At 48.3% G+C, this 25,000-nt stretch overlaps 3 protein-coding genes across 3 annotated transcripts in view; 2 read left to right on the forward strand and 1 right to left on the reverse strand.

Annotated features, from left to right (window-relative positions):
• LOC308162063 (integral membrane protein 2B-like) overlaps window positions 1-7,858 on the reverse strand; it is a 37,588-nt gene extending 29,730 nt beyond the window's left edge. The window contains exon 1 of the mRNA XM_080536156.1: window positions 7,640-7,858. Within this exon, the coding sequence (XP_080392282.1) occupies window positions 7,640-7,714 (75 nt within the window). The 5' untranslated portion in view covers window positions 7,715-7,858. The remainder of the gene's footprint in view (window positions 1-7,639) is intronic.
• A 389-nt stretch (window positions 7,859-8,247) lies between these two features.
• On the forward strand, window positions 8,248-15,401 carry med4 (mediator complex subunit 4; the record flags this gene model as incomplete). The annotated part of the gene is made up of 7 exons (XM_080537358.1): window positions 8,248-8,318; window positions 9,659-9,725; window positions 11,025-11,195; window positions 11,974-12,031; window positions 13,676-13,762; window positions 14,902-15,033; window positions 15,199-15,401. The coding sequence occupies 7 exons, from the start codon at window positions 8,248-8,250 to the stop codon at window positions 15,369-15,371; spliced, it is 759 nt and encodes a 252-aa protein (XP_080393484.1). The 3' UTR covers window positions 15,372-15,401.
• A 1,687-nt stretch (window positions 15,402-17,088) lies between these two features.
• sucla2 (succinate-CoA ligase ADP-forming subunit beta) overlaps window positions 17,089-25,000 on the forward strand; it is a gene marked incomplete at its 3' end in the record, with an annotated part of 90,909 nt that continues 82,997 nt past the window's right edge. Inside the window, exons 1-4 of the mRNA XM_080537071.1 lie at window positions 17,089-17,175; window positions 18,259-18,439; window positions 22,495-22,594; window positions 23,217-23,379. Of these exons, the coding sequence (XP_080393197.1) occupies window positions 17,101-17,175; window positions 18,259-18,439; window positions 22,495-22,594; window positions 23,217-23,379 (519 nt within the window). The 5' untranslated portion in view covers window positions 17,089-17,100. The remainder of the gene's footprint in view (window positions 17,176-18,258; window positions 18,440-22,494; window positions 22,595-23,216; window positions 23,380-25,000) is intronic.

Raw genomic sequence — 25,000 nt, forward strand, 5'->3', positions numbered from 1 at the left:
TCGGGGATCAATAAAGCAGCTATCTGTCTACTGTTCACACATGTCCATACAGCCAGTCGGTCTGCTGGCTCCAGGGAGGCAGGGGGAGGCTAGGGGAGGCTGGGGGAGGCTGGGGGAGGCTGGGGGAGGCAGGGGGAGGCTGGGGGAGGCTGGGGGAGGCAGGGGGAGGCTGGGGGAGGCTGGGGGAGGCTGGGGGAGGCTGGGGGAGGCAGGGGGAGGCTGGGGGAGGCAGGGGGAGGCAGGGGGAGGCTGGGGGAGGCAGGGGGAGGCTGGGGGAGGCTGGGGGAGGCAGGGGGAGGCTGGGGGAGGCAGGGGGAGGCTGGGGGAGGCAGGGGGAGGCTGGGGGAGGCAGGGGGAGGCAGGGGGAGGCAGGGGGAGGCTGGGGGAGGCTGGGGGAGGCTGGGGGAGGCTGGGGGAGGCAGGGGGAGGCTGGGGGAGGCAGGGGGAGGCTGGGGGAGGCTGGGGGAGGCTGGGGGAGGCTGGGGGAGGCAGGGGGAGGCTGGGGGAGGCTGGGGGAGGCTGGGGGAGGCCGGCGGAGGTAAGACATTAGAGGACGGCAACACAGGGCACAGTAAGAGGTTTAACCTGTCAGGGGTCGGAGGTCAGGTGGATAAGAGCATCACATACGGAGGAAGCGTGTCGCCCTGTGGGGAGAGTTGGCTGCAGCACTACTGGCATGAGACACACACACACACAGACACAGACACACACACACACACACACACACAGACACAGACACAGACACAGACACAGACACACACAGACACAGACACAGACACACACACACACACAGACACAGACACACAGACACACAGACAAACACACACACACACACACACAGACACACAGACAGACACACACAGACACAGACACACACACACACACACACAGACACAGACACAGACACACACAGACACACAGACACACAGACACACACACACACAGCAGCTGCCCTCTGTCCTGACTGCTGTCAGTCTCTCTACAGTACACTAGTTAATCAGGCAGGTGAGCAGAGCAGCTGTCTGTCTGCTGCTGTCTGTCTGTCTGTCTGTCTGTGTGTCTGTGTGTCTGTGTGTCTGTGTGTCTGTCTGTGTGTCTGTCTGTCTGTCTGTCTGCTGTCTGCTGTCTGCCTGCTGTCTGTCTACCTGTTGCTGTCTGCTGGTTCAGCCAGGCAGCAGTCGTCTGACAGAGAAGACAAACAGAAGTGTGACGCTCTTCCACTTCCTTAATGTTCTAGAGACAACGGATGATGTGTGGCACAGCTTCTGCCTCCAACACGCTTCCTCCTCACCCCTCCTCACCCCTCCTCACCCCTCCGCTCGTCTCGTTGCTGCATGTGGAACTACTCAGGAAGCACGGAAATCCCCCCCCGCAGTCCGAAAGAGAAACACAGCGTTTCGTTTCTGAGCGAAGAGAAGACCACTTCAAACCCCCGGAGGATGAAGATCTCTCAGATCAGAACGACTACAGAGGCAGAATGGCTGGGGCCGGAAGGTCTGAGGTCTGTACGTGGTGGGAGGGTGGGAGAGTGGGAGGGTGGGAGAGTGGGAGGAGGGGAGGAGGGGAGGGTGGGAGAGTGGGAGGGAGGGAGGAGGGGAGGGTGGGAGAGTGGGAGGAGGGGAGGGTGGGAGAGTGGGAGGGTGGGAGAGTGGGAGGGTGGAAGGGTGGGAGAGTGGGAGGGTGGGAGAGTGGGAGGGTGGAAGGGTGGGAGGGTGGGAGGAGGGGAGGGTGGGAGAGTGGGAGGGTGGGAGAGTGGGAGGGTGGGAGGGTGGTAGAGTGGGAGGGAGGGAGGGTGGGAGGGAGGGTGGGAGAGTGGGAGGGTGGGAGAGTGGGAGGGTGGGAGGGTGGGAGGGAGGGTGGGAGGGTGGGAGAGTGGGAGGGTGGGAGGGTGGGAGGGTGGGAGAGTGGGAGAGTGGGAGGGTGGGAGGGTGGGAGAGTGGGAGAGTGGGAGAGTGGGAGGGTGGGAGAGTGGGAGGGTGGTAGAGTGGGAGGGAGGGTGGGAGAGTGGGAGAGTGGGAGGGTGGGAGAGTGGGAAAGTGGGAGGGTGGGAGGGAGAGTGGGAGGGTGGGAGAGTGGGAGAGTGGGAGGGTGGGAGAGTGGGAGGGTGGGAGGGTGGGAGGGTGGGAGAGTGGGAGGGTGGGAGGGTGGGAGAGTGGGAGAGTGGGAGGGTGGGAGGGTGGGAGAGTGGGAGGGTGGGAGGGAGGGAGGGTGGGAGAGTGGAAGAGTGGGAGGGTGGGAGGGTGGGAGAGTGGGAGGGTGGGAGGAGGGGAGGGTGGGAGGAGGGGAGGGTGGGAGGGTGGGAGGAGGGGAGGGTGGGAGAGTGGGAGGGAGGGAGGGTGGGAGGAGGGGAGGGTGGGAGAGTGGGAGGGTGGGAGGGAGGGAGGGTGGGAGGAGGGGAGGGTGGGAGAGTGGGAGGGTGGGAGGGTGGGAGGGTGGAAGCCAAGTGTGAGTTCTGAGATTGAGAGTTCCTGAGGTTGTGGTCATGATAATAATATTCCTCCGGAGGCCAATTACCAGAAGCACACAGAAACACACAGTGAACAACAGCATGTGGAATCCCCCTGCTCTGGTCCCAGACTGTCAGCTGGTTGAAAGACAGATTTACATGTACTTTTTTTCTATTATAATTCTTAAGAAAAAGTAATATATAAATATATATACAAATCAAACCTCTAACCGCCTGAATGAAAATGAATAGTTGGTTTCTTAGACCAAACGTATGGTAGTCATGATGTAAGCTAATGTCTGTATCTGTCTAATGTCATCTGTATTGTAAAGTCTTGATAATTACCAGGCAAACTGACAACATGAACGGGTTAAGAAGCCGAGGCGGAGAGACACATGTCCTGTGTCCTGAGTCACCAGAGACAGACGGAGATACCAGCCATGCACAGGCTTGTTGTCTCACCCTTTCTCTCTGTTTGCTCCAGGGCAACATGCCCATATGGCACCATGTTAACAAGCAGACAGACACTTCAAACAAGGAGTGCTGCCATGATGTCTCCTGTCTCACACTCTGTCTCCTGTCTCACACTCTGTCTCCTGTCTCACACTCTGTCTCCTGTCTCACACTCTGTCTCCTGTCTCACACTCTGTCTCACACTCTGTCTCCTGTCTCACACTCTGTCTCCTGTCTCACACTCTGTCTCACACTCTGTCTCCTGTCTCACACTCTGTCTCCTGTCTCACACTCTGTCTCCTGTCTCACACTCTGTCTCCTGTCTCACACTCTGTCTCACACTCTGTCTCACACTCTGTCTCCTGTCTCACACTCTGTCTCACACTCTGTCTCCTGTCTCACACTCTGTCTCACACTCTGTCTCTGTCTCACACTCTGTCTCACACTCTGTCTCCTGTCTCACACTCTGTCTCCTGTCTCACACTCTGTCTCACACTCTGTCTCCTGTCTCACACTCTGTCTCCTGTCTCACACTCTGTCTCACACTCTGTCTCACACTCTGTCTCCTGTCTCACACTCTGTCTCACACTCTGTCTCCTGTCTCACACTCTGTCTCCTGTCTCACACTCTGTCTCACACTCTGTCTCCTGTCTCACACTCTGTCTCACACTTTGTCTCTGTCTCACACTCTGTCTCACACTCTGTCTCCTGTCTCACACTCTGTCTCTGTCTCACACTCTGTCTCCTGTCTCACACTCTGTCTCCTGTCTCACACTCTGTCTCCTGTCTCACACTCTGTCTCCTGTCTCACACTCTGTCTCCTGTCTCACACTCTGTCTCCTGTCTCACACTCTGTCTCACACTCTGTCTCCTGTCTCACACTCTGTCTCTGTCTCACACTCTGTCTCCTGTCTCACACTCTGTCTCACACTCTGTCTCTGTCTCACACTCTGTCTCACACTCTGTCTCCTGTCTCACACTCTGTCTCACACTCTGTCTCCTGTCTCACACTCTGTCTCCTGTCTCACACTCTGTCTCACACTCTGTCTCCTGTCTCACACTCTGTCTCCTGTCTCACACTCTGTCTCACACTCTGTCTCCTGTCTCACACTCTGTCTCACACTCTGTCTCCTGTCTCACACTCTGTCTCACACTCTGTCTCCTGTCTCACACTCTGTCTCCTGTCTCACACTCTGTCTCCTGTCTCACACTCTGTCTCACACTCTGTCTCCTGTCTCACACTCTGTCTCCTGTCTCACACTCTGTCTCACACTCTGTCTCCTGTCTCACACTCTGTCTCACACTCTGTCTCCTGTCTCACACTCTGTCTCCTGTCTCACACTCTGTCTCACACTCTGTCTCCTGTCTCACACTCTGTCTCCTGCCTCACACTCTGTCTCACACTCTGTCTCTGTCTCACACTCTGTCTCCTGTCTCACACTCTGTCTCACACTCTGTCTCCTGTCTCACACTCTGTCTCCTGTCTCACACTCTGTCTCCTGTCTCACACTCTGTCTCACACTCTGTCTCCTGTCTCACACTCTGTCTCACACTCTGTCTCCTGTCTCACACTCTGTCTCCTGTCTCACACTCTGTCTCCTGTCTCACACTCTGTCTCCTGTCTCACACTCTGTCTCCTGTCTCACACTCTGTCTCCTGTCTCACACTCTGTCTCTGTCTCACACTCTGTCTCCTGTCTCACACTCTGTCTCCTGTCTCACACTCTGTCTCCTGTCTCACACTCTGTCTCCTGTCTCACACTCTGTCTCCTGTCTCACACTCTGTCTCACACTCTGTCTCCTGTCTCACACTCTGTCTCACACTCTGTCTCCTGTCTCACACTCTGTCTCACACTCTGTCTCACACTCTGTCTCCTGTCTCACACTCTGTCTCACACTCTGTCTCCTGTCTCACACTCTGTCTCACACTCTGTCTCCTGTCTCACACTCTGTCTCCTGTCTCACACTCTGTCTCACACTCTGTCTCACACTCTGTCTCACACTCTGTCTCCTGTCTCACACTCTGTCTCCTGTCTCACACTCTGTCTCACACTCTGTCTCCTGTCTCACACTCTGTCTCACACTCTGTCTCCTGTCTCACACTCTGTCTCCTGTCTCACACTCTGTCTCCTGTCTCACACTCTGTCTCCTGTCTCACACTCTGTCTCCTGTCTCACACTCTGTCTCCTGTCTCACACTCTGTCTCTGTCTCACACTCTGTCTCCTGTCTCACACTCTGTCTCCTGTCTCACACTCTGTCTCCTGTCTCACACTCTGTCTCCTGTCTCACACTCTGTCTCACACTCTGTCTCCTGTCTCACACTCTGTCTCCTGTCTCACACTCTGTCTCACACTCTGTCTCCTGTCTCACACTCTGTCTCACACTCTGTCTCCTGTCTCACACTCTGTCTCACACTCTGTCTCCTGTCTCACACTCTGTCTCCTGTCTCACACTCTGTCTCACACTCTGTCTCCTGTCTCACACTCTGTCTCCTGTCTCACACTCTGTCTCCTGTCTCACACTCTGTCTCCTGTCTCACACTCTGTCTCCTGTCTCACACTCTGTCTCACACTCTGTCTCCTGTCTCACACTCTGTCTCCTGTCTCACACTGTCTCACACTCTGTCTCCTGTCTCACACTCTGTCTCACACTCTGTCTCCTGTCTCACACTCTGTCTCACACTCTGTCTCACACTCTGTCTCCTGTCTCACACTCTGTCTCACACTCTGTCTCCTGTCTCACACTCTGTCTCACACTCTGTCTCCTGTCTCACACTCTGTCTCCTGTCTCACACTCTGTCTCACACTCTGTCTCCTGTCTCACACTCTGTCTCACACTCTGTCTCCTGTCTCACACTCTGTCTCCTGTCTCACACTCTGTCTCACACTCTGTCTCCTGTCTCACACTCTGTCTCCTGTCTCACACTCTGTCTCACACTCTGTCTCCTGTCTCACACTCTGTCTCCTGTCTCACACTCTGTCTCCTGTCTCACACTCTGTCTCACACTCTGTCTCCTGTCTCACACTCTGTCTCACACTCTGTCTCCTGTCTCACACTCTGTCTCCTGTCTCACACTCTGTCTCACACTCTGTCTCCTGTCTCACACTCTGTCTCACACTCTGTCTCCTGTCTCACACTCTGTCTCCTGTCTCACACTCTGTCTCACACTCTGTCTCCTGTCTCACACTCTGTCTCCTGTCTCACACTCTGTCTCACACTCTGTCTCCTGTCTCACACTCTGTCTCCTGTCTCACACTCTGTCTCACACTCTGTCTCCTGTCTCACACTCTGTCTCCTGTCTCACACTCTGTCTCACACTCTGTCTCCTGTCTCACACTCTGTCTCACACTCTGTCTCCTGTCTCACACTCTGTCTCCTGTCTCACACTCTGTCTCACACTCTGTCTCCTGTCTCACACTCTGTCTCCTGTCTCACACTCTGTCTCCTGTCTCACACTCTGTCTCCTGTCTCACACTCTGTCTCCTGTCTCACACTCTGTCTCACACTCTGTCTCCTGTCTCACACTCTGTCTCACACTCTGTCTCCTGTCTCACACTCTGTCTCCTGTCTCACACTCTGTCTCACACTCTGTCTCCTGTCTCACACTCTGTCTCCTGTCTCACACTCTGTCTCCTGTCTCACACTCTGTCTCCTGTCTCACACTCTGTCTCCTGTCTCACACTCTGTCTCCTGTCTCACACTCTGTCTCACACTCTGTCTCCTGTCTCACACTCTGTCTCCTGTCTCACACTCTGTCTCCTGTCTCACACTCTGTCTCCTGTCTCACACTCTGTCTCCTGTCTCACACTCTGTCTCACACTCTGTCTCCTGTCTCACACTCTGTCTCCTGTCTCACACTCTGTCTCACACTCTGTCTCCTGTCTCACACTCTGTCTCCTGTCTCACACTCTGTCTCACACTCTGTCTCCTGTCTCACACTCTGTCTCACACTCTGTCTCCTGTCTCACACTCTGTCTCACACTCTGTCTCACACTCTGTCTCCTGTCTCACACTCTGTCTCCTGTCTCACACTCTCCATCTCTAGACTCACTATGGAGCTGCTGGGCTCATGTGTTGTTGTTGTTGTTGTTGTTGTTGTTGTTGTTGTTGTTGTTGTTGTATGTTGAATGTGTTAACATCTTTAAAACATGTATATATAGATTGTTTTTATTTCTGTGGATGCTGTCTGAGCCAAACACATTTCTTCAGGATAATTAACACGAGGTGACTTGGTTTGATCCTAACAACTCCAGAACCAGGGGAGGTTTAACATGTTTTTGTAACAAACGAAACAAACTGGTGTGAGATTATTACCAGATAAATAAATACCCATTCACCAGCTATATAAGTCCATAACCCACACCAAACACACCTCACAGGCAGAGCAGATAACGTATATATATATATATATATATATATATATATATATATATATATATATATATATATAAAGGGTTAGGGGTTATATACGTATATAAAGTAGTACATTGTGTGACAGTAGCTAACCCTAACCTACCCTAATCTAACCCTACACCTCGGGGGTGAGAGAAAAGGGAAGTAGCGAAGAGTCTCTGATTAAAACACATTCGTCCTTTGTCAATGTAAATGTAGCTTTCTATCTGTCTGTCTCGCAGCGACGCAGACAGTAACAGGAGACTGTAAAGGTTAACTAGGTTAAGTCAGAAGTATTCATATTGTAGATAAGTATATATATATATATATATATCCTGGTCGTCTCACCTGGTCCTCTGGGGGAATGAGCTTCTTCAGGTCCTTCTGTCCCAGCAGCGCTGAGCTGAACATCACCTGAACCATCTTAACTGTGATAATTAACTACTACCTTACTAACTGGGTCAATAAATCAACTTTAAAAAGAAAAGAACAGTTCTTTTCAGACGGTTTGTTTGTAAAGTAGTGTGGAGGTCTTCCTGCTCCGCTGTCCGCCGCCCGTCTGTCTGCCGTCGTCAGACCAGCTGAAACACAGACCTGGAGAGTATTCCATCAACGTCGCTAAAGGAACATCTAGGCTTATTTTGATCACGCTCGCGAGACTTATAAAAATATGCCTGTCTTTTTAAATGTAAATCTCGCGTGATTTAGCAAAAATAAGCCTGGGTTTTTCTTTAGCGACGTTGATGGAATACCCCCCTGCTCAGGGCTCTTCTTCGCCCATAATGTAGTTTAACATGTCTGCGCATGAATGTTATGTTATGTGAAGTGTTTTTATGTGAAGTGTTTTTTGATTCCTGTATTTGCTCCTCCTCTCCAGCGGGTGGCGCTAGGCTGGTTAGGTTCATCAGCTCAGCCTGTTTGTGTTTCCGGACCTGCGCAGTGGCGTCGACACAACCATGGCGGTGGCCGACAGATCCACTAAAGAGCGTCTCCTCTCTGTCCTGGATGATCTGGAAGTGTTATCACGGTAATATATACATTAATACATCTATATCTATATCTATATAATACATACTATCTATATACTCCTCTCTGTTCTGGATGATCTAGAAGTGTTGTCCAGGTAAAACATGTCTATATACATACTAACTATATACAAAAACCTGTGCAGCTCTGGTGAATTCCATGCCCAGGAGGGTTAAAGCAGTGCTAGATAACAATGGTGGTCACACAAAATATTGACACTTTGGGCACAATGTAGACATGTTCACTATGGGGTGTACTCACTTTTGTTGCCAGCTGTTTAGACATTAACAGCTGTGTACTGAGTAATTTTCAATGGACAATAAATCTATACTGTTATTCAAGCAGCACACTGACTACTTTAAGTTAAATCAAAGTTTCATTAAGATAGTGTTATCCCCTGAAAGGATATGACAGAATATTTGCAAAAATCTAAAGGGTGTACTCACTTTTGAGATATACTGTATATATGTTATCCAGGTAATACATACATACTATACATTCAGATGATTTAGAAGTGTTGTCCAGGTAATATATACATACTTTATACATTATATATACATACTATCTATATATATGTTATCCAGGTAATACATTCAGATTATTAGATGTATGTATGTATGTAAAGATGATCTAGAAGTGTTGTCCAGGTAATACATATCTATATCTATATCTATATATATGTTATCCAGGTAATATATACATACTATACATTCAGATTATATATACATCCAGGTAATACATTCAGATTTAGAAGTGTTATCCAGGTAATACTTTGATCTTTTCTCAACTTCTAATAGCCAAAGTGTTGTTCGCTGAACATCATTCAACGTAGTAGTGTGTGTTTAGTTCTGCCTGGTAGGAAGCAGACAGGCAGGCAGAGCTGCATCTTCACCATATATGTGTATGTAATACTGAACATGTCTGGTTGCTTACTTAGTTGGCTGTGATTGAGTTAAAGTTACTCATTGAGTAGTTACTTTAGCAAAGTTCATGTCTGAAATTCACATTGACAAAACAGTTTTCCTCGTCTCTATCATACTTAAATGAATGTGCAATATGACAACCCTCGGGTACATAAGGTTCAGAGAATAGGAAATGTTAGAATAGGTATAGCATAGCACAGTGTTTTATTTGTACAGTATAGTATAGTGGATAGTGTATATAGCCTTTATTTATGTAAACCAGCTCTTTTCCCTTCTTGTTTTTAGTATTTTTTTCCTCGCACCAGAAATGTCGTTGTATGGTACCTGTACTGTATTAATGACAATAAAGACCATTCATTCATTCATTACTAACATATCTCATCTTCATGCAAACTAACCTTCTTCTCATTGATCTCAGGGAGCTGATAGAGATGCTGGCGCTGTCACGGAGCCAGAAACTCCCTCACGCGGGCGAGGACGCTCAGGTACGAGGCATCACGTTATATGACTTATATAATGATATATATGACTTATATAATGTGTACAGACATGTTTTCTCTAGTGTTGTTCCGATACCATTTTTTGATCCCGATACCGATACCTGACCGTGCATTACTTGCCGATACCGAGTACTGATCCGATACCACGGCGTTTGAAAAAACAAAACAAAAAAACATGTTTTTTGAGCCGCATACTCACCTCGATGTAAAATTATTGCTAACACTTAGTCTGGCACTGCTCAAAACCTTTGTAAAACTCGTAAAGTTTTTGTAAAACTTAAAAAAAAAAAATATACGTTTTTGTAAAGTACTCGCCGATACCGATACCAGCATTTTTGTGCGTATCGGTGGCCATGCCGATACTAGTATCGGTATCGGAACAACACTAGTTTTCTCAGCACAACATTAATAAAAACCTGATGTGAATTTGACACAAGTCACTTTTTGAGTAAACAAATGCTCTGAATGGAAAAAACTACAAACACCACAATACACACATAATAGTGTGTATACCATCTGGTACTGTTACTACACACCTGGGGAGGCTGGTGGAGGTAGAACATCGGAGGACGGGCTCATTCTAATGCACGGTATGAGGAATGGTATCAAACACCAGCCTCCACTGCATCGTACTATGTACTGTAATACTTCATCTCTGACATAGTGTTGAGACAACATCCTGGCTGGTAGTGTAACCTGGTGTGTAACCTGGTGTGTAACCTGGTGTGTAACCTGGTGTGTAACCTGGTGTGTGACCTGGTGTGTAACCTGGTGTGTAACCTCATGTGTAACCTGGTGTGTAACCTGGTGTGTAACCTGGTGTGTAACCTGGTGTGTAACCTGGTGTGTAACCTGGTGTGTAACCTGGTGTGTAACCTGGTGTGTAACCTGGTGTGTAACCTCATGTGTAACCTGGTGTGTAACCTCATGTGTAACCTGGTGTGTAACCTGGTGTGTAACCTGGTGTGTAACCTGGTGTGTAACCTGGTGTGTAACCTGGTGTGTAACCTCATGTGTAACCTGGTGTGTAACCTGGTGTGTAACCTGGTGTGTAACCTGGTGTGTGACCTGGTGTGTAACCTGGTGTGTAACCTCATGTGTAACCTCATGTGTAACCTGGTGTGTAACCTGGTGTGTAACCTGGTGTGTAACCTGGTGTGTGACCTGGTGTGTGACCTCATGTGTAACCTGGTGTGTAACCTGGTGTGTAACCTGGTGTGTAACCTGGTGTGTAACCTGGTGTGTAACCTGGTGTGTAACCTCATGTGTGTCTCCTGTCCTCAGATCCTGGAGCTCCTGGTGCAGAGGGACAGGGAGTTCCAGGATCTGATGAAGGTGGCCCAGGCGCAGGGCACGGTGCACCAGGAGATGCAGGCGCTGGAGAAGGAGGTGGAGAAGAGAGACAGCGACATCCAGCAGCTCCAGAAACAGCTGAAGGAGGCAGAACACATCCTGGTGAGTTATGACACATACTGGTGAGTTATGACACATAATGGTGAGCTACATCTTAGAGAGAAGGACGGGAGCGGTGAGGAATGGGACGCTCTCTGTTCAAGTGATGCGTTTCCTGTTTCTCCTCATCAGTTTCCTTCTCAGAGATGTTTGTTCAATAAGCTCCATATCGCTGTACTCTCTGTCTCTAACCTCTCTGACTCTAACCTCTCTGTCTCTAACCTCTCTGTCTCTCTGTCCCTAACCTCTCTGTCTCTAACCTCTCTGTCTCTCTGTCCCTAACCTCTCTGTCTCTATCCTCTCTAACCTCTCTGTCTCTGACCTCTCTGTCTCTAACCTCTCTGTCTCTAACCTCTCTGTCTCTAACCTCTCTGTCTCTAACCTCTCTGTCTCTCTGTCTCTAACCTCTCTGTCTCTCTGTCTCTAACCTCTCTGTCTCTCTCTGTCCCTAACCTCTCTGACCTCTCTAACCTCTCTGTCTCTAACCTCTCTGTCTCTCTGTCTCTAACCTCTCTGTCTCTGACCTCTCTGTCTCTAACCTCTCTGTCTCTAACCTCTCTGTCTCTAACCTCTCTGTCTCTAACCTCTCTGTCTCTCTGTCTCTAACCTCTCTGTCTCTCTGTCTCTAACCTCTCTGTCTCTCTCTGTCCCTAACCTCTCTGACCTCTCTAACCTCTCTGTCTCTAACCTCTCTGTCTCTCTGTCTCTAACCTCTCTGTCTCTAACCTCTCTGTCTCTAACCTCTCTGTCTCTCTGTCTCTAACCTCTCTGTCTCCCCCAGGCCACAGCTGTGTATCAGGCCAAGGAGAAGCTGAAGTCCATCGACAAGGCCAGGAAAGGTGAGCTGCATTATATCACTGTTATATATAAGTTATAGATTATCACTGTGCCCTTATATCACTATTTGCACTTTTGGTTGGATACTAAACTGCATTTCGTTGTCTGGTACTTGGGTTACCCCTACTGCCATGACAATAAAGTTAAATCTAATCTAATCTACCGTATTTTCCGGACTATAAGTCGCACCCGAGTATAAGTCGCAGCAGGCCAAAAATGGGCCATGAAGAGGAAAAAACCACATATAAGTCGCACTGGACTATAAGTCGCATGGTTCAAGGGAACGGGCTTGGCGGAATCAGCGGGGAAAGAAGACCCTGTTGAGCTTGACTCTAGTCTGGCACTGTGAAGAGACATGAGAGGATTTGTAAGCCCAGGAAGGACATAATTCACGTTGAAACTTCTTCTGAAAGGTTAAGGAATACTTGTATTATCGAGTGTAAAGTCCGCTAGCTAGCGCGGGGCTAACAACATGGCGTCGCGGAGGAAAAATGAAACTTTGAACAGCCTCTAAAAGGTAATAAATGACTTTAATATCGTTTCTAACGTCCATAACATTGTGTATAAGGTCCATAACATCATGTTTAATGTCCACATTGTCGTGTTTAATGTCCACATTGTCGAGTATAATGGCTATTCTATCGCGTATGAAGCGCTACCGGAAGTAGCAAAATGCTACTCGCGGGTACAACATTGCAACGTTAAACAGCCTCTGGAAGGAATAAATGACTTTAATATCGTTTCTAACGTCCATAACATTGTGTATAAGGTCCATAACATCATGTTTAATGTCCACATTGTCGTGTTTAATGTCCACATTGTCGAGTATAATGGCTATTCTATCGCGTATGAAGCGCTACCGGAAGTAGCAAAATGCTACTCGCGGGTACAACATTGCAACGTTAAACAGCCTCTGGAAGGAATAAATGACTTTAATATCGTTTCTAACGTCCATAACATTGTGTATAAGGTCCATAACATCATGTTTAATGTCCACATTGTCAAGTATAATGGCTATTCTATCGTGTATGAGGCGCTAGCGGATTTACTCCTTGGTTCATGTCAGTCAGAGATTACCGTATGTCAGTTCATGTCAGTCAGAGATTATGAATTATTGATATATAAGTCGCACCTGACTATAAGTCGCAGGACCAGCCAAAGTATGAAAAAAACCGCGACTTATAGTCCGGAAAATACGGTAATTAGTCCGACTGAAGACCTGGATAATCTTTTGACACAGGGCCAGAGGTTTTCTCCGGGCCAGAGGTTTTCTCTGGACAGATTAAGCCGATAATCCTAGACTCAAAAAGCATCTTCAACAGAAGATTTTCCATTGATAGTGTGAGATTTAGGCCGCGTTCGTAAATTCGCTCTGGAAATCTGATCAGCACTCTTGGAATGTCAATCAAATGACTCGGCCCCCTTTATGACGTTGAACCCAGGGTGCTCACAGCGAATTTACCAACGCAGCCAGATCCAGGAATCGGTTTAATCTGTGTCTGGGGAACCCGATAGTGGCGTATAGTGTCTTTCTAACTGCAGGTACATGGACACACGCAGACGTGAGTCTGTAATGGCGTGGTTGTCTGGGTAACGGCGTGGTTGTCTGGGTAACGGCGTGGTTGTCATGGTTATCTGTGTTTCAGGCAGCATCTCCTCTGAGGAGATCATCAAATACGCCCACAGGATCAGCGCCAGTAACGCCGTCTGCGCTCCCCTCAACTGGGTTCCAGGTACGTCCTCTCCTCTCCTCCCCACCCCTCATGTTTCCCCCGATACCCCCCCTCCCCCACCCCCCTCCCCTAACATACTCTTTCTCCCCAGACGGGACCAGAGGAGGTTGATGGAGTTAGAGATGCGTAGGAATGGAATAAAGAACGGTGTCAAACATGGGTGTTTGATACTATTCCTCAGTTCCATTCCATGCATTAAAATGAGCCTGTCCTCCGATTTCTACCTCCACCAGCCTCCCCTGTACTGGACATTCCTCTCTGTAGTGCTCAGGACTATTAATAACCCCAGGTTATAACCTCACAGCTTCTAATCAGCATTTCACACTCAGGGCCCCAAGTCGCATGTGCACAAGTGTGTAAAATTGGGGCAACTTTACTGTAATATTTAAAATAATCCAATTTCAGTTTTTAATACAGTCTTGAGTTTCCATGATGTGTAATGTATGTTCAGACTGTTTAAAACAAAAACAAAAAACTGTCGAGTTCTCTAGTATTTTTTGTTAAAAATCATCATGCTGTAAAGTATTCAGAGTTGCAAGTTGTTTTCGTTGCTCTGCTGAGCAGGGATGGTTAGACTGGAGCTCTGCTACTGAACCTCTATGACCCTGCTGAGGGTCAGTGTGAGGGTCAGTGTGAGGGTCAGTGTGAGGGTCAGTGTGAGGGTCAGTGTTAGGGTGCGTGTTAGGGTCAGTGTGAGGGTCAGTGTTAGGGTGCGTGTTAGGGTCAGTGTGAGGGTCAGTGTGAGGGTCAGTGTGAGGGTCAGTGTGAGGGTCAGTGTGAGGGTCAGTGTGAGGGTCAGTGTGAGGGTCAGTGTGAGGGTCAGTGTGAGGGTCAGTGTGAGGGTCAGTGTGAGGGTCAGTGTGAGGGTTAGTGTGAGGGTCAGTGTGAGGGTCAGTGTGAGGGTTAGTGTGAGGGTCAGTGTTAGGGTGCGTGTGCTGACCTGTCTGCCTCTGGCCTGTCTGCCCCCCCTGGCGAGGGTTAGGGTTAGTCTGAGGGTCAGTGTGAGGGTTAGGGTTAGGGTGCGTGTGCTGACCTGTCTGTCTGCCTCTGACCTGTCTGTCTGCCCCCCCAGGCGAGGGTTAGGGTTAGGGTTAGGTTAGGGTTAGGGTGCGTGTGCTGACCTGTCCCTCTGACCCCAGGCGACCCTCGGAGACCCTACCCCACGGACCTGGAGATGCGCAGCGGCATGCTTGGTCACATGAGCAACCTGCCGACCAATGGCGTGAACGGACACCTCCCGGGAGACGCACTGGCTGCTGGGAGATTACCAGGTACGTCCGGAACACTTCTAGAGATGATACTGGAACACTTCTAGAGATGATACTGTAGATGTGATGTGATTGACAGTGTTTGGGGGGTCCTTGAAGTCAAGACGTGCTTCGGTCAGTTGAGGCACTTCATCTCTTATCCCCGCCCCCCCCCCTCTCCCTGTGCAGACGTGCTGACCCCCCAGTACCCCTGGCAGTCCTCCGACGTGTCCGTGGGCATGCTCCCCCCTCACCATGGCAACGACTTTGGGCTGGAGCCCCCGGGTCACAACAAGGAGAACGAGGACGACGTGGAGGCCATGTCCACAGACTCCTCCTCTAGTAGCAGCGACTCAGACTGAGTGGTGTGTGTGTGTGTGTGTACGTGTGTGTGTGTGTGTGTGTGTGTAAGTGTGTGTGTGTGTGTCTCCATCCCTCCTCTCCCTCCAGTAGTCAGGAAGCTCTCGGACCCATTGTCACCCCATCCTCCGCCATCGAGCTCTGATGCTACGTGGTTAGCTTGCCGAGCCCTTTCCCGGAGCGTACCAGGGGAGGCTGGTGGAGGTGGAATCCGGAGGACAGGCTGGTTGTCATGCTGGTTGTCATGCTGGTTGTCATGCTGGTCGTCATGCAGGTGTTTGCTACAGGTCCTCATTCCATGAGGCCATCCTTCTGGTGTCTGCCTCCACCAGCCTCCACCAGCCTCCACCAGCCTCCACCAGCCTCCACCAGCCTCCACCAGCCTCCACCAGCCTCCCCTGTAGCAGCTGCTTTAACCAGTTCTCACTGCTTTCAAGTCTCCTCGACGACACAGAACCTCCATGTCCCTGGTCTCCGTGGTGATGGAACACTTGGAACACTAGTTTGCCATGTCGAGAGTCACATGTTCATCCCTCCTCCCTCCTCTGTACAGAGATGGCATGTCTACCAATGTCTGTCTGTCCTCTCCAATGTCTGTCTGTCTGTCCTCTCCAATGTCTGTCTGTCTGTCCTCTCCAATGTCTCATACTCTGTCCTCTCCAACGGGTTGAATCTCAAAAGTCTGTCCTTGATTCCTCCCCTCCCCTCGCCTCCTTAGGGTTAGGGTTTAAGGAGAAGAGGGTTAGGGTTTAAGGAGAAGAGGGTTTAAGGAGAAGAGGGTTAGGGTTTAAGGAGGAGAGGGTTAGGGTTTAAGGAGGAGAGGGTTTAAGGGTTTAAGGAGAAGAGGGTTTAAGGAGGAGAGGGTTTAAGGAGAAGAGGGTTAGGGTTTAAGGAGAAGAGGGTTAGGGTTTAAGGAGGAGAGGGTTAGGGTTTAAGGAGAAGAGGGTTTAAGGAGAAGAGGGTTAGGGTTTAAAGAGAAGAGGGTTTAAGGAGGAGAGGGTTAGGGTTTATTAGGAATAAGGAGGAATGAGTGGAGGTGGAACGGAGGTTTCTACCTCCACCAGCCTCGACTGGAGTCAAGGAAAGGCTTGAGATGTGACCCAGGGTAACTGACCCGTCATCAAGTTAGAATCTACCAGAGATATGGACTTTTTAATTGACAAATGTTTTTTGTTTTTTTGGTGAATAACTAAACTATGAACTATATTATATGAATGTGTGTTTGTCTTTATTTTATCTCATGTTTGACTGGTCGGTCAGATTACAAACTCAAACCACAAGTCTTCTGTTGTCAGTTTGCCTGTCTGTAAATATAATCTGTACATACTTGTAGTTTTTTTTTCTTTTTCTGCCTTGTAAATAAACATCAGTTTGGAATAAACACGTTTGTTGTATCTATTAAAAGGGAATACACCTCCAAAGAGCATGGCATGGTGTAAATGTTATTTATATAACAGGCAGTGTGTGTATTTATACCCCTGAACCAAGGCTGTGCCTGGCGCACTAAGGGCTGCGTTCGTAAACTCGCTCGGAGAAATGTGATCAGCACTCATGGAACGCCTCTTGTCCAATCAAATGACTTGGTCCCTTTATGACGTTGAACCCAGCGTGCGCTCCGGCGCTGTCAGAGCGAATTTTCCGAACGTTACTCTATGTCACTCACTACGCATGCGCACATTCTATCATGTCACTACGCATGCGCACATTGTTGTTACTGCTCGAAAGGGAAACATGGCGACGTCCCTGATCTGCGGCCGTCTGGCGGCGAGCCTGAGAACCTCTGGAGCCCTAAACCTTACCTCTAAGGTGAGTAACTAACCCTAACCTAACCCTTACCTGCGGGGCTCAGGTGAGTAGAGATGAGGAGACCCGGGGGGCCGCAGGTGTGTCTGTCACCCCGCAGAGGGTACCCCTAGAAGCCCCGTCCCGAGCTGGCAGGGTGTTTGACATTAGCCTCGTTAGCCTCATCTCCATTGAGCTTCTATGGCTTATGCTAAGCTAACCATGCTAACCCTAACCCTCCATCTGCATTGAGCCTCTATGGGAACGGCTGGGCTTATGCTAAGCTAACTCGGCTAGCGCCCACCGCTGCTGACGACCAGCCTGTCAAACTCGCCTGGTAATGACTGAAGCTTTCAGCTCCTCAACTCAGATTCATATATATATATACTGTATGTAACCTAACCTATATATATATACCTGTCAGAGAACAGAGAAGTGTTTAGTTACGGTGTTTCTGGTGTGATAGCAGCAGTTGTGTTCACGCTAAGCTAGTTTCTCTCTGTGACCTCCAGCTGCCATGGCGACGGCAGGCCGCAGCGCGATGAACACTGTCGTAAAGCCGTTCCGTGTTCAGACTACACAATTACGACTCGTAATCGCAGTCTCTAGTCTTTCTCTTTCATATCTGCCCAGCGTTGACACATTCTCAGAGTGTGCGTGCGTGATTCCGTGCGTGCGTGCGTGCGTGTCTGTCTGTCTGTATCCGTCCCTCCCTCCCTTCAAACGTTGCAGCTCAAAGTGTTCCATTGTAATGGATGCACCATTGTGTGTTACTGTGTCACCCAATCTCTCTCCCCCTTTATCTCCCCCTCCCTCCCCAGGTGCTGGGGGGCTCCCCTGGGCTGTTAGCGGCCCTAACCCTAACCCTTTATCTCCCCCCCCTCCCTCCCCAGGTGCTGGGGGGCTCCCCTGGGCTGTTAGCGGCCCTAACCCTAACCCTTTATCTCCCCCCCCTCCCTCCCCAGGTGCTGGGGGCCTCCCCTGGGCTGTTAGCGGCCCTAACCCTAACCCTTTATCTCCCCCCCCTCCCTCCCCAGGTGCTGGGGGCCTCCCCTGGGCTGTTAGCGGCCCTAACCCTAACCCTTTATCTCTCTCCTCCCTCCCCAGGTGCTGGGGGCCTCCCCTGGGCTGTTAGCGGCCCATGGCGCCCAGCAGCAGCAGCAGAGGAGGACCCTCTCCCTGCATGAGTACCTGAGCATCGGCCTGCTGAAGGAGGCGGGCATCGCCGTGCCCGCGGGCATGGTGGCCACCTCTGCTGAAGAGGCCTACTCTGTCGCCAAGCAGATCGGTAAGCTAGCTGAGTTAGCAGCTGAGTTAGCAGCTAAAGGCCTTAAGAGGAGATGAACGGAGGCCTAAGAGGCAGCACTGTGATGTGGAGAAGCTACATGGACGCCGTGTCTGTCTGATATAAGAGAGAGAGGTTTGAAAGTGGCTTTCTAAAGGACATCATGAATACAGTGCGCTGTACATGTCTGTTACTAGGGGACTGTGTTACGGGACTGCCCATGATGCACTGGGAGGTCAGATACCGTAGAACGGTTGGTTTGTGTTTGAGAAAACACGGCGAAGGTCCTGGTGTCTTTGTTTGAGTATCAAGTCGCTAAACAACCAGGGTTCCTGTTTTAGATGTTTTAGATGTTTTAGACGGATTCACTTTCATCCAGTGTTCCTTGCCCGTGATGCCCTGCGGGGAGCAGAGAGACGTGATGCCCTGCGGGGAGCAGAGAGACGGTGATGCCCTGCGGGGAGCAGAGAGACGTGATGCCCTGCGGGGAGCAGAGAGACGGAGGACGTGATGCTCTGGTTTGATGTCGGCACCCGGCTGATGAACGACCAGGGTTCTCTGTTTCACATCCACTTTACATTTTTACATTTTTGGCATTTAGCAGACGCCTTATTCTAAAGCGACTTACAATCAATACATTTGACTAAGCAAGTGAATAATCAATCCACCAGTCGTAGCAGGAAGAGTAATCCAGCTCAGGCCCGGACCATTGGCAGTCTCTGTGATGGAAGAAGATTTTCACCATTTTTTTTATATAGACACTGGAGAAACAGAGAAACAGTACAAGGGGGGCAATATAAGTTTTCTGTTGGGGGGCAGTAGAAGTCTCAGGAGGAGCAGTTAAGGTGTAACCTGAAGTTCGTATTAGGGATGCACCGAAATGAAAATTCTTGGCCGAGGCCGAAGCCGAATTTAAGGAAACACTTGGCCGAATACCGAATACCGAATGTGTATCGGCAGTTTTTAATTTTTATCATTGCATAAACTAAATACATTTTGCTTTTTATTCATGCTTCTCAAAGAAAGAAATTGAGATTGAAAAAAAAGAACTTTTATATATAACTTATTATAACTAATTATCGTGGGATTTAATCTCTACTGCTTTCCAGGGTTCAAGTTAATGATATTCATGATTTGTGTCTACATAGGCTTCAGAAAGTATTTAGACCCCTTCACTTTTTTCACATTTTTGAATAGATTTGCCATCAATCCACACACAGTACCCCATAATCTAAGTAAAAACGTTTTTTAATGTTTGCAAATGTATTAAAATGTAAATACAGAAATACCTCATGTACATAAGTATTCAGACCCTTTGTCACTCTTAAAATTAGGTCACATGCTAAATGTCTTCAACAAGTCATTCAACAAGTTGAATTGAGTCCACCTGAGTGTAAGGATAATAGTTCATGTTATTTCAGAATGAATATCTTTTGTTTTTATAGTCTCTGGTTTGCATAGAAACCACCGCATGATACAGCTGCATGTCATAAACTCGTGTAGAACAGCTGGGAGTCTGAATATGTTTTCAACAAGGCAACAACTCTGCTTCTCACTCCAATTTTAAATTGAGCTACGACTGCTAAGCTAACTAGCTAGATGAGTGTAAGGTTGCGTTCGTAAAGTCGCTCTGAGAGCGCTGGAGCGCACACTGGGCCCGACGTCATAGAGAAACCGAGTCATTTGATTGGACGAGAGGCATTCCACGAGTGCTGATCGGATTTCCTGAGTGAATTTACGAACGCAGCCAGTTTTGAAAGCGCGTCGCCTCGCGCCGCGCGCCTGTTGAGAGTTATATTTTATTGTATTGCGTCATCAAAACACGGCCACTATTCGGTGGTTAACATTCGGTGTTTTCACACATTCGGCCGAATACCGAATGTGCTTTATTTTGCGATATTCGGCCGAATACATTCGGTGGCCGAATGTTCGGTGCATCCCTAGTTCGTATGTATCTGTCACTTACGACGTTCCCTGGAGCTGAGAAGGCTCTGGGTTATGGTTAGTGTTAGGGTTAGTGTTAGGGGCTCTGGGTTAGTGTTAGGGTTAGTGTTAGGGTTAGGGTTAGTGTTAGGGTTAGGCGCTCTGGGTGAGACCTGAAGCCCAACAGATGGGTCCCAGGGTCCCGGGGATGACCCTTGTGTAGAGTTTTTTAAATAGCGCACCACCATGACCTCTGTGCCTGTGCAGTGTAGGGCAGACACATGTACACATACTCTCTGAAGTCTAAACATAGCCTTCAGGAGTATCAGCTGACACTGTCACACACAACACTAAACAAGAAGACACAACAGAATGTTTACTCTTCTCTTCTTGTCTTTTTATAAGATTGCTTTTCTCCTCACAGTTTGTCCCACAAGCTTTCCATATGAAGGCCTACCTCATGTCTTACTCTGTAAGGAGGATAATGGTCATGTTAACATGCCACTGCCACCCTCCCTCCCTGCGGGGAGGAATTCCTTAGCTGTAATGAGTCGGCTACAGTGTCAGGTAGAACAATGTCTCAATTCTTCACCGTATCAGTTTTAGGAAGGATTCCTTGCATGGTTGAGTAACCTAGGTTTAACTAAGGTTAACCTCATGTTGTCTGGTTGCATGGTTGGAGTAACAGGTTAACCTCATGGTTAGGGTTAGAGTTAACCTCATGTTGTCTGACAGTAACAGGTTAACCTCATGTTGTCTGACAGCTGAATCATTTAGAGCAGCAGTTCCCCAATCTGCGGTCAGGAGGAAATAAAACAAAATCATTTGATAAATAAGACACAACATTTTTTTATTTTTGTATGAAGACAAACATTGTCTGTGTTTTGCAGTGTTTTGCGGTTCATAATCAACCAGTTAGAGTGGAATCTAGGCAATGGATGTCATTAATTAGTGTTTTGCATCCCACAATCAAGTTGTTGGAGGTCACAGGAAATGATTCATGTCAATTTGAGGTCGCGAGGCAAAAAAAGGTTTGGACCCCCTTGCCTTAGAGACCTCTGCAGTGCGTAGTGCATCTCTACTGGGAGAGGGTTAGGGTTATGTTGACCCTCAAACAATCACTTCTTCATGTTCTCCGATTCTTTTCCTTGTTTGTGGATACATACAGTATGAACTTTGGCAGGGGCCTTTGGCAGGGCTAGGGTTTAGAAGTGCACACAGGGGAGAGGATCACTTCTGTTGACCTGAGTGTCTCTCTGCTGGCAGGCTGGTTCTAGGAGAGGTTCTAGGAGGCTGGTTCTAGGAGGCAGGATCAAGGAGAGGTTCTGTTGACATGAATGTGTACAGACAGGGTCTCTGCCAGTCCTACCGGTCTCAGTGTTACTCAGAGTAAACACGGTGGAATGTTGTGCATGTCTGAATCTGTGTGTTTACCTGTAAGTTACAGCTGTGTGTGTGTGTGTGTCTGACTGTTTTCATAATGTCAAAATGCACTGATAGTATTTGTCCTTTAGATATTGTACAGTACAAGCCAAAAGGTTGGACACACCTTCTCATTCAATGTGTTTCCTTTATTTTCATGACTATTTACATTGTAGATTCTCACTGAAGGCAGCAAAACTATGAATGAACACATAGGAATTATGTATTTAACAATAAAGTGTGAAATAACTCTAAATATGTCTTATATTTTAGATTCCTCAAAGTAGCCACCCTTTGCTTTTTTGTTGTTAATAAAATATATATTTTTGTTGTTAATAAAATATATAATAATAATATTAAATATATATAATAACATATTATTATTAACACATTATATTAAATATTATTATTATATATTTTATTAACAACAAAAAAGCAAAGGGTGGCTACTTTGAGGAATCTAAAATATAAGACATATTTAGAGTTATTTCACACTTTATTGTTAAATACATAATTCCTATGTGTTCATTCATAGTTTTGCTGCCTTCAGTGAGAATCTACAATGTACCAAATAGTCATGAAAATAAAGGAAACGCATTGAATGAGAAGGTGTGTCCAAACTTTTGGCCTGTACTGTATGTGGACATAAATAAAGCATTTAAAATGTGTGTGTGTGTGTGTGTGTGTGTGTGTGTGTGTGTGTTCCCCCCCAGGCACCAAGGACCTGGTGGTGAAGGCTCAGGTGCTGGCGGGCGGCCGAGGCAAAGGCACGTTCGAGGGGGGGCTGAAGGGGGGGGTGAGGATCGTCTTCTCGTGAGTCTCTTAGGAAACCTCTAAAACCATCCATCTCTGTACACTCTGCATTCTCTCTCTCTCTGTCTCTCTGTCTCTCTCTCTCTCTGTCTCTCTCTGTCTCTCTCTGTCTCTGTCTCTCTCTGTCTCTGTGTCTCTCTCTCTGTCTCTCTCTGTCTCTGTGTGTCTCTCTCTCTGTCTCTCTCTCTGTCTCTCTCTCTCTATCTCTCTGTCTCTCTCTCTCTGTCTCTCTCTCTGTCTCTCTCATTCTAATCCCCCCTCTCTCTCTCTGTCTCTCTGTCTCTCTATCTCGCTCTCTGTCTCTCTCTCTCTCTCTGTCTCTCTCTCTCTCATTCTAATCCCCCCCTCTCTCTCTGTCTCTCTCTGTCTCTCTCTGTCTCTCTCTGTCTCTCTGTCTCTCTCTCTGTCTGTCTCTCTCTCTGTCTCTCTCTCTGTCTCTCTGTCTCTCTCTCTGTCTCTCTCTCTGTGTCTCTGTCTCTCTCTCTCAATCTAATCCCCCCCTCTCTCTCTCTCAATGCTAATCCCCCCCTCTCTCTCTCTTCCACTGTTCCATACCCTCCCTTCCCCCCTTTCTCCCCCTCTTTCTCTCCCCCTCTCCCCCCCCTCCTCCTCCCCCCTGCAGACCAGAGGAGGCGCGGGACATCTCCTCTCAGATGATTGGTCGTAAGCTTTACACCAAACAGACCGGGGAGGCGGGACGCATCTGTAACCAGGTGTTCATCTGTGAGCGCAGGTACCCGCGCAGAGAGTACTACTTCGCTATCACCATGGAGAGGTCCTACCAGGTGAGACACACACACACACACTCTCTGACTAACCAGTATAGAGGCCCTCCACACGCACGCACACACACGCACGCACACACACACACACATACTGACTAACCAACCAGTCACCCCTGTAGAGAGCCCCTCCACACACACACACACACACACACACACACACACACACACACACACACACACTCACACACACACACACACTCACACACACCTGACCAATCAGGTACCCCGTAGCGATTAACCATGGAGAGAGTGAGCGCCGCCTCCAATCTAGGGTCACCTGACCACAGAGCCTCCTATCACACGTCAGGACTGAACCAATCAGAATGTGTCTCTGGGATGTAGAAGGTGATGTGGAGAGCTGCCACTAGATGGCGCTGTGGTAAAGGCAAGGCAAGGCAAGGCAAGTTTATTTGTATAGCACATTTCATACAACAGGGGCAATTCAAAGTGCTTTACATGCATTATTTAAAAATACAGCAAGAGGAGCATAAGAAAATAACAATTACAATGAATAAAAGCAAATATAAGAAGTAAATAGATAAAACATTTAAAAAGACAATAGTTAATGGGAAAAAGACATTGATAGAAGTGTTTGTGTTTAATCATATCCCTCCACATCCTTCTACATCCCTCCACATCCCTCTACATCCCTCTACATCCCTCTACAACCCTCTACATCGCTCTACATCCCTCTACAACCCTCCACATCCCTCCACATCCCTCTACATCCCTCTACATCCCTCTACATCCCTCCACATCCCTCCACATCCCTCTACAACCCTCTACAACCCTCTACATCCCTCCACATTCCTCTACATCCCTCTACATCCCTCCACATCCCTCCACATTCCTCTACATCCCTCTACATCTCTCTACATCCCTCTACATCCCTCTACATCCCTCCACATCCCTCTACAACCCTCTACATCCCTCTACATCCCTCTACATCCCTCTACACCCCTCTACATCCCTCCACATCCCTCTACATCCCTCTACATCCCTCTACATCCCTCTACACCACTCCATATCCCTCCATATCCCTCTACATCCCTCTACATCCCTCTACATCCCTCTACACCACTCCATATCCCTCCATATCCCTCCACATCCCTCCACAAGAGGAGCATAAGAAAATAAAAATTACAATGAATAAAAGCAAATGTAAGAAGTAAATAGATAAAACATTTAAAAAGACAATAGTTAATGGAAAAAAGACATTGATAGAAGTGTTTGTGTTTAATCATAACTGGTGCAAAACATGAAGGTTTTTAGTTTAGATTTAAATATTTTAAGGGTTTGGGCCTGTTTGATTTCTTCAGGGAGTTTGTTCCAGGAGCATGCAGCAGCGTGACTGAAAGCTGCTGCACCGTGTTTTGTTTTTACTCTTGGAATTATTAGCTGATTTGTCTCAGCTGACCTTAGGGACCTTGCGGGAATATAGGGTGGGAGGAGATCTGATATGTATTTTGGTCCAAGACCATTTTGTGATTTGTATGTAATTAGGAGGATTTTGAATTCAATTCTCTGAGAGACTGGTAGCCAGTGCAGGGATCTCAGGATTGGTGTAATGTGTTCAAATTTCTTTGTTTTTGTTAGGACCCTAGCAGCGGCGTTTTGGATG

This window comes from Nansenia antarctica (genome assembly GCF_963989245.1).
Source record: "Nansenia antarctica genome assembly, chromosome: 7".
Lineage (NCBI taxonomy): Eukaryota > Metazoa > Chordata > Actinopteri > Argentiniformes > Microstomatidae > Nansenia > Nansenia antarctica.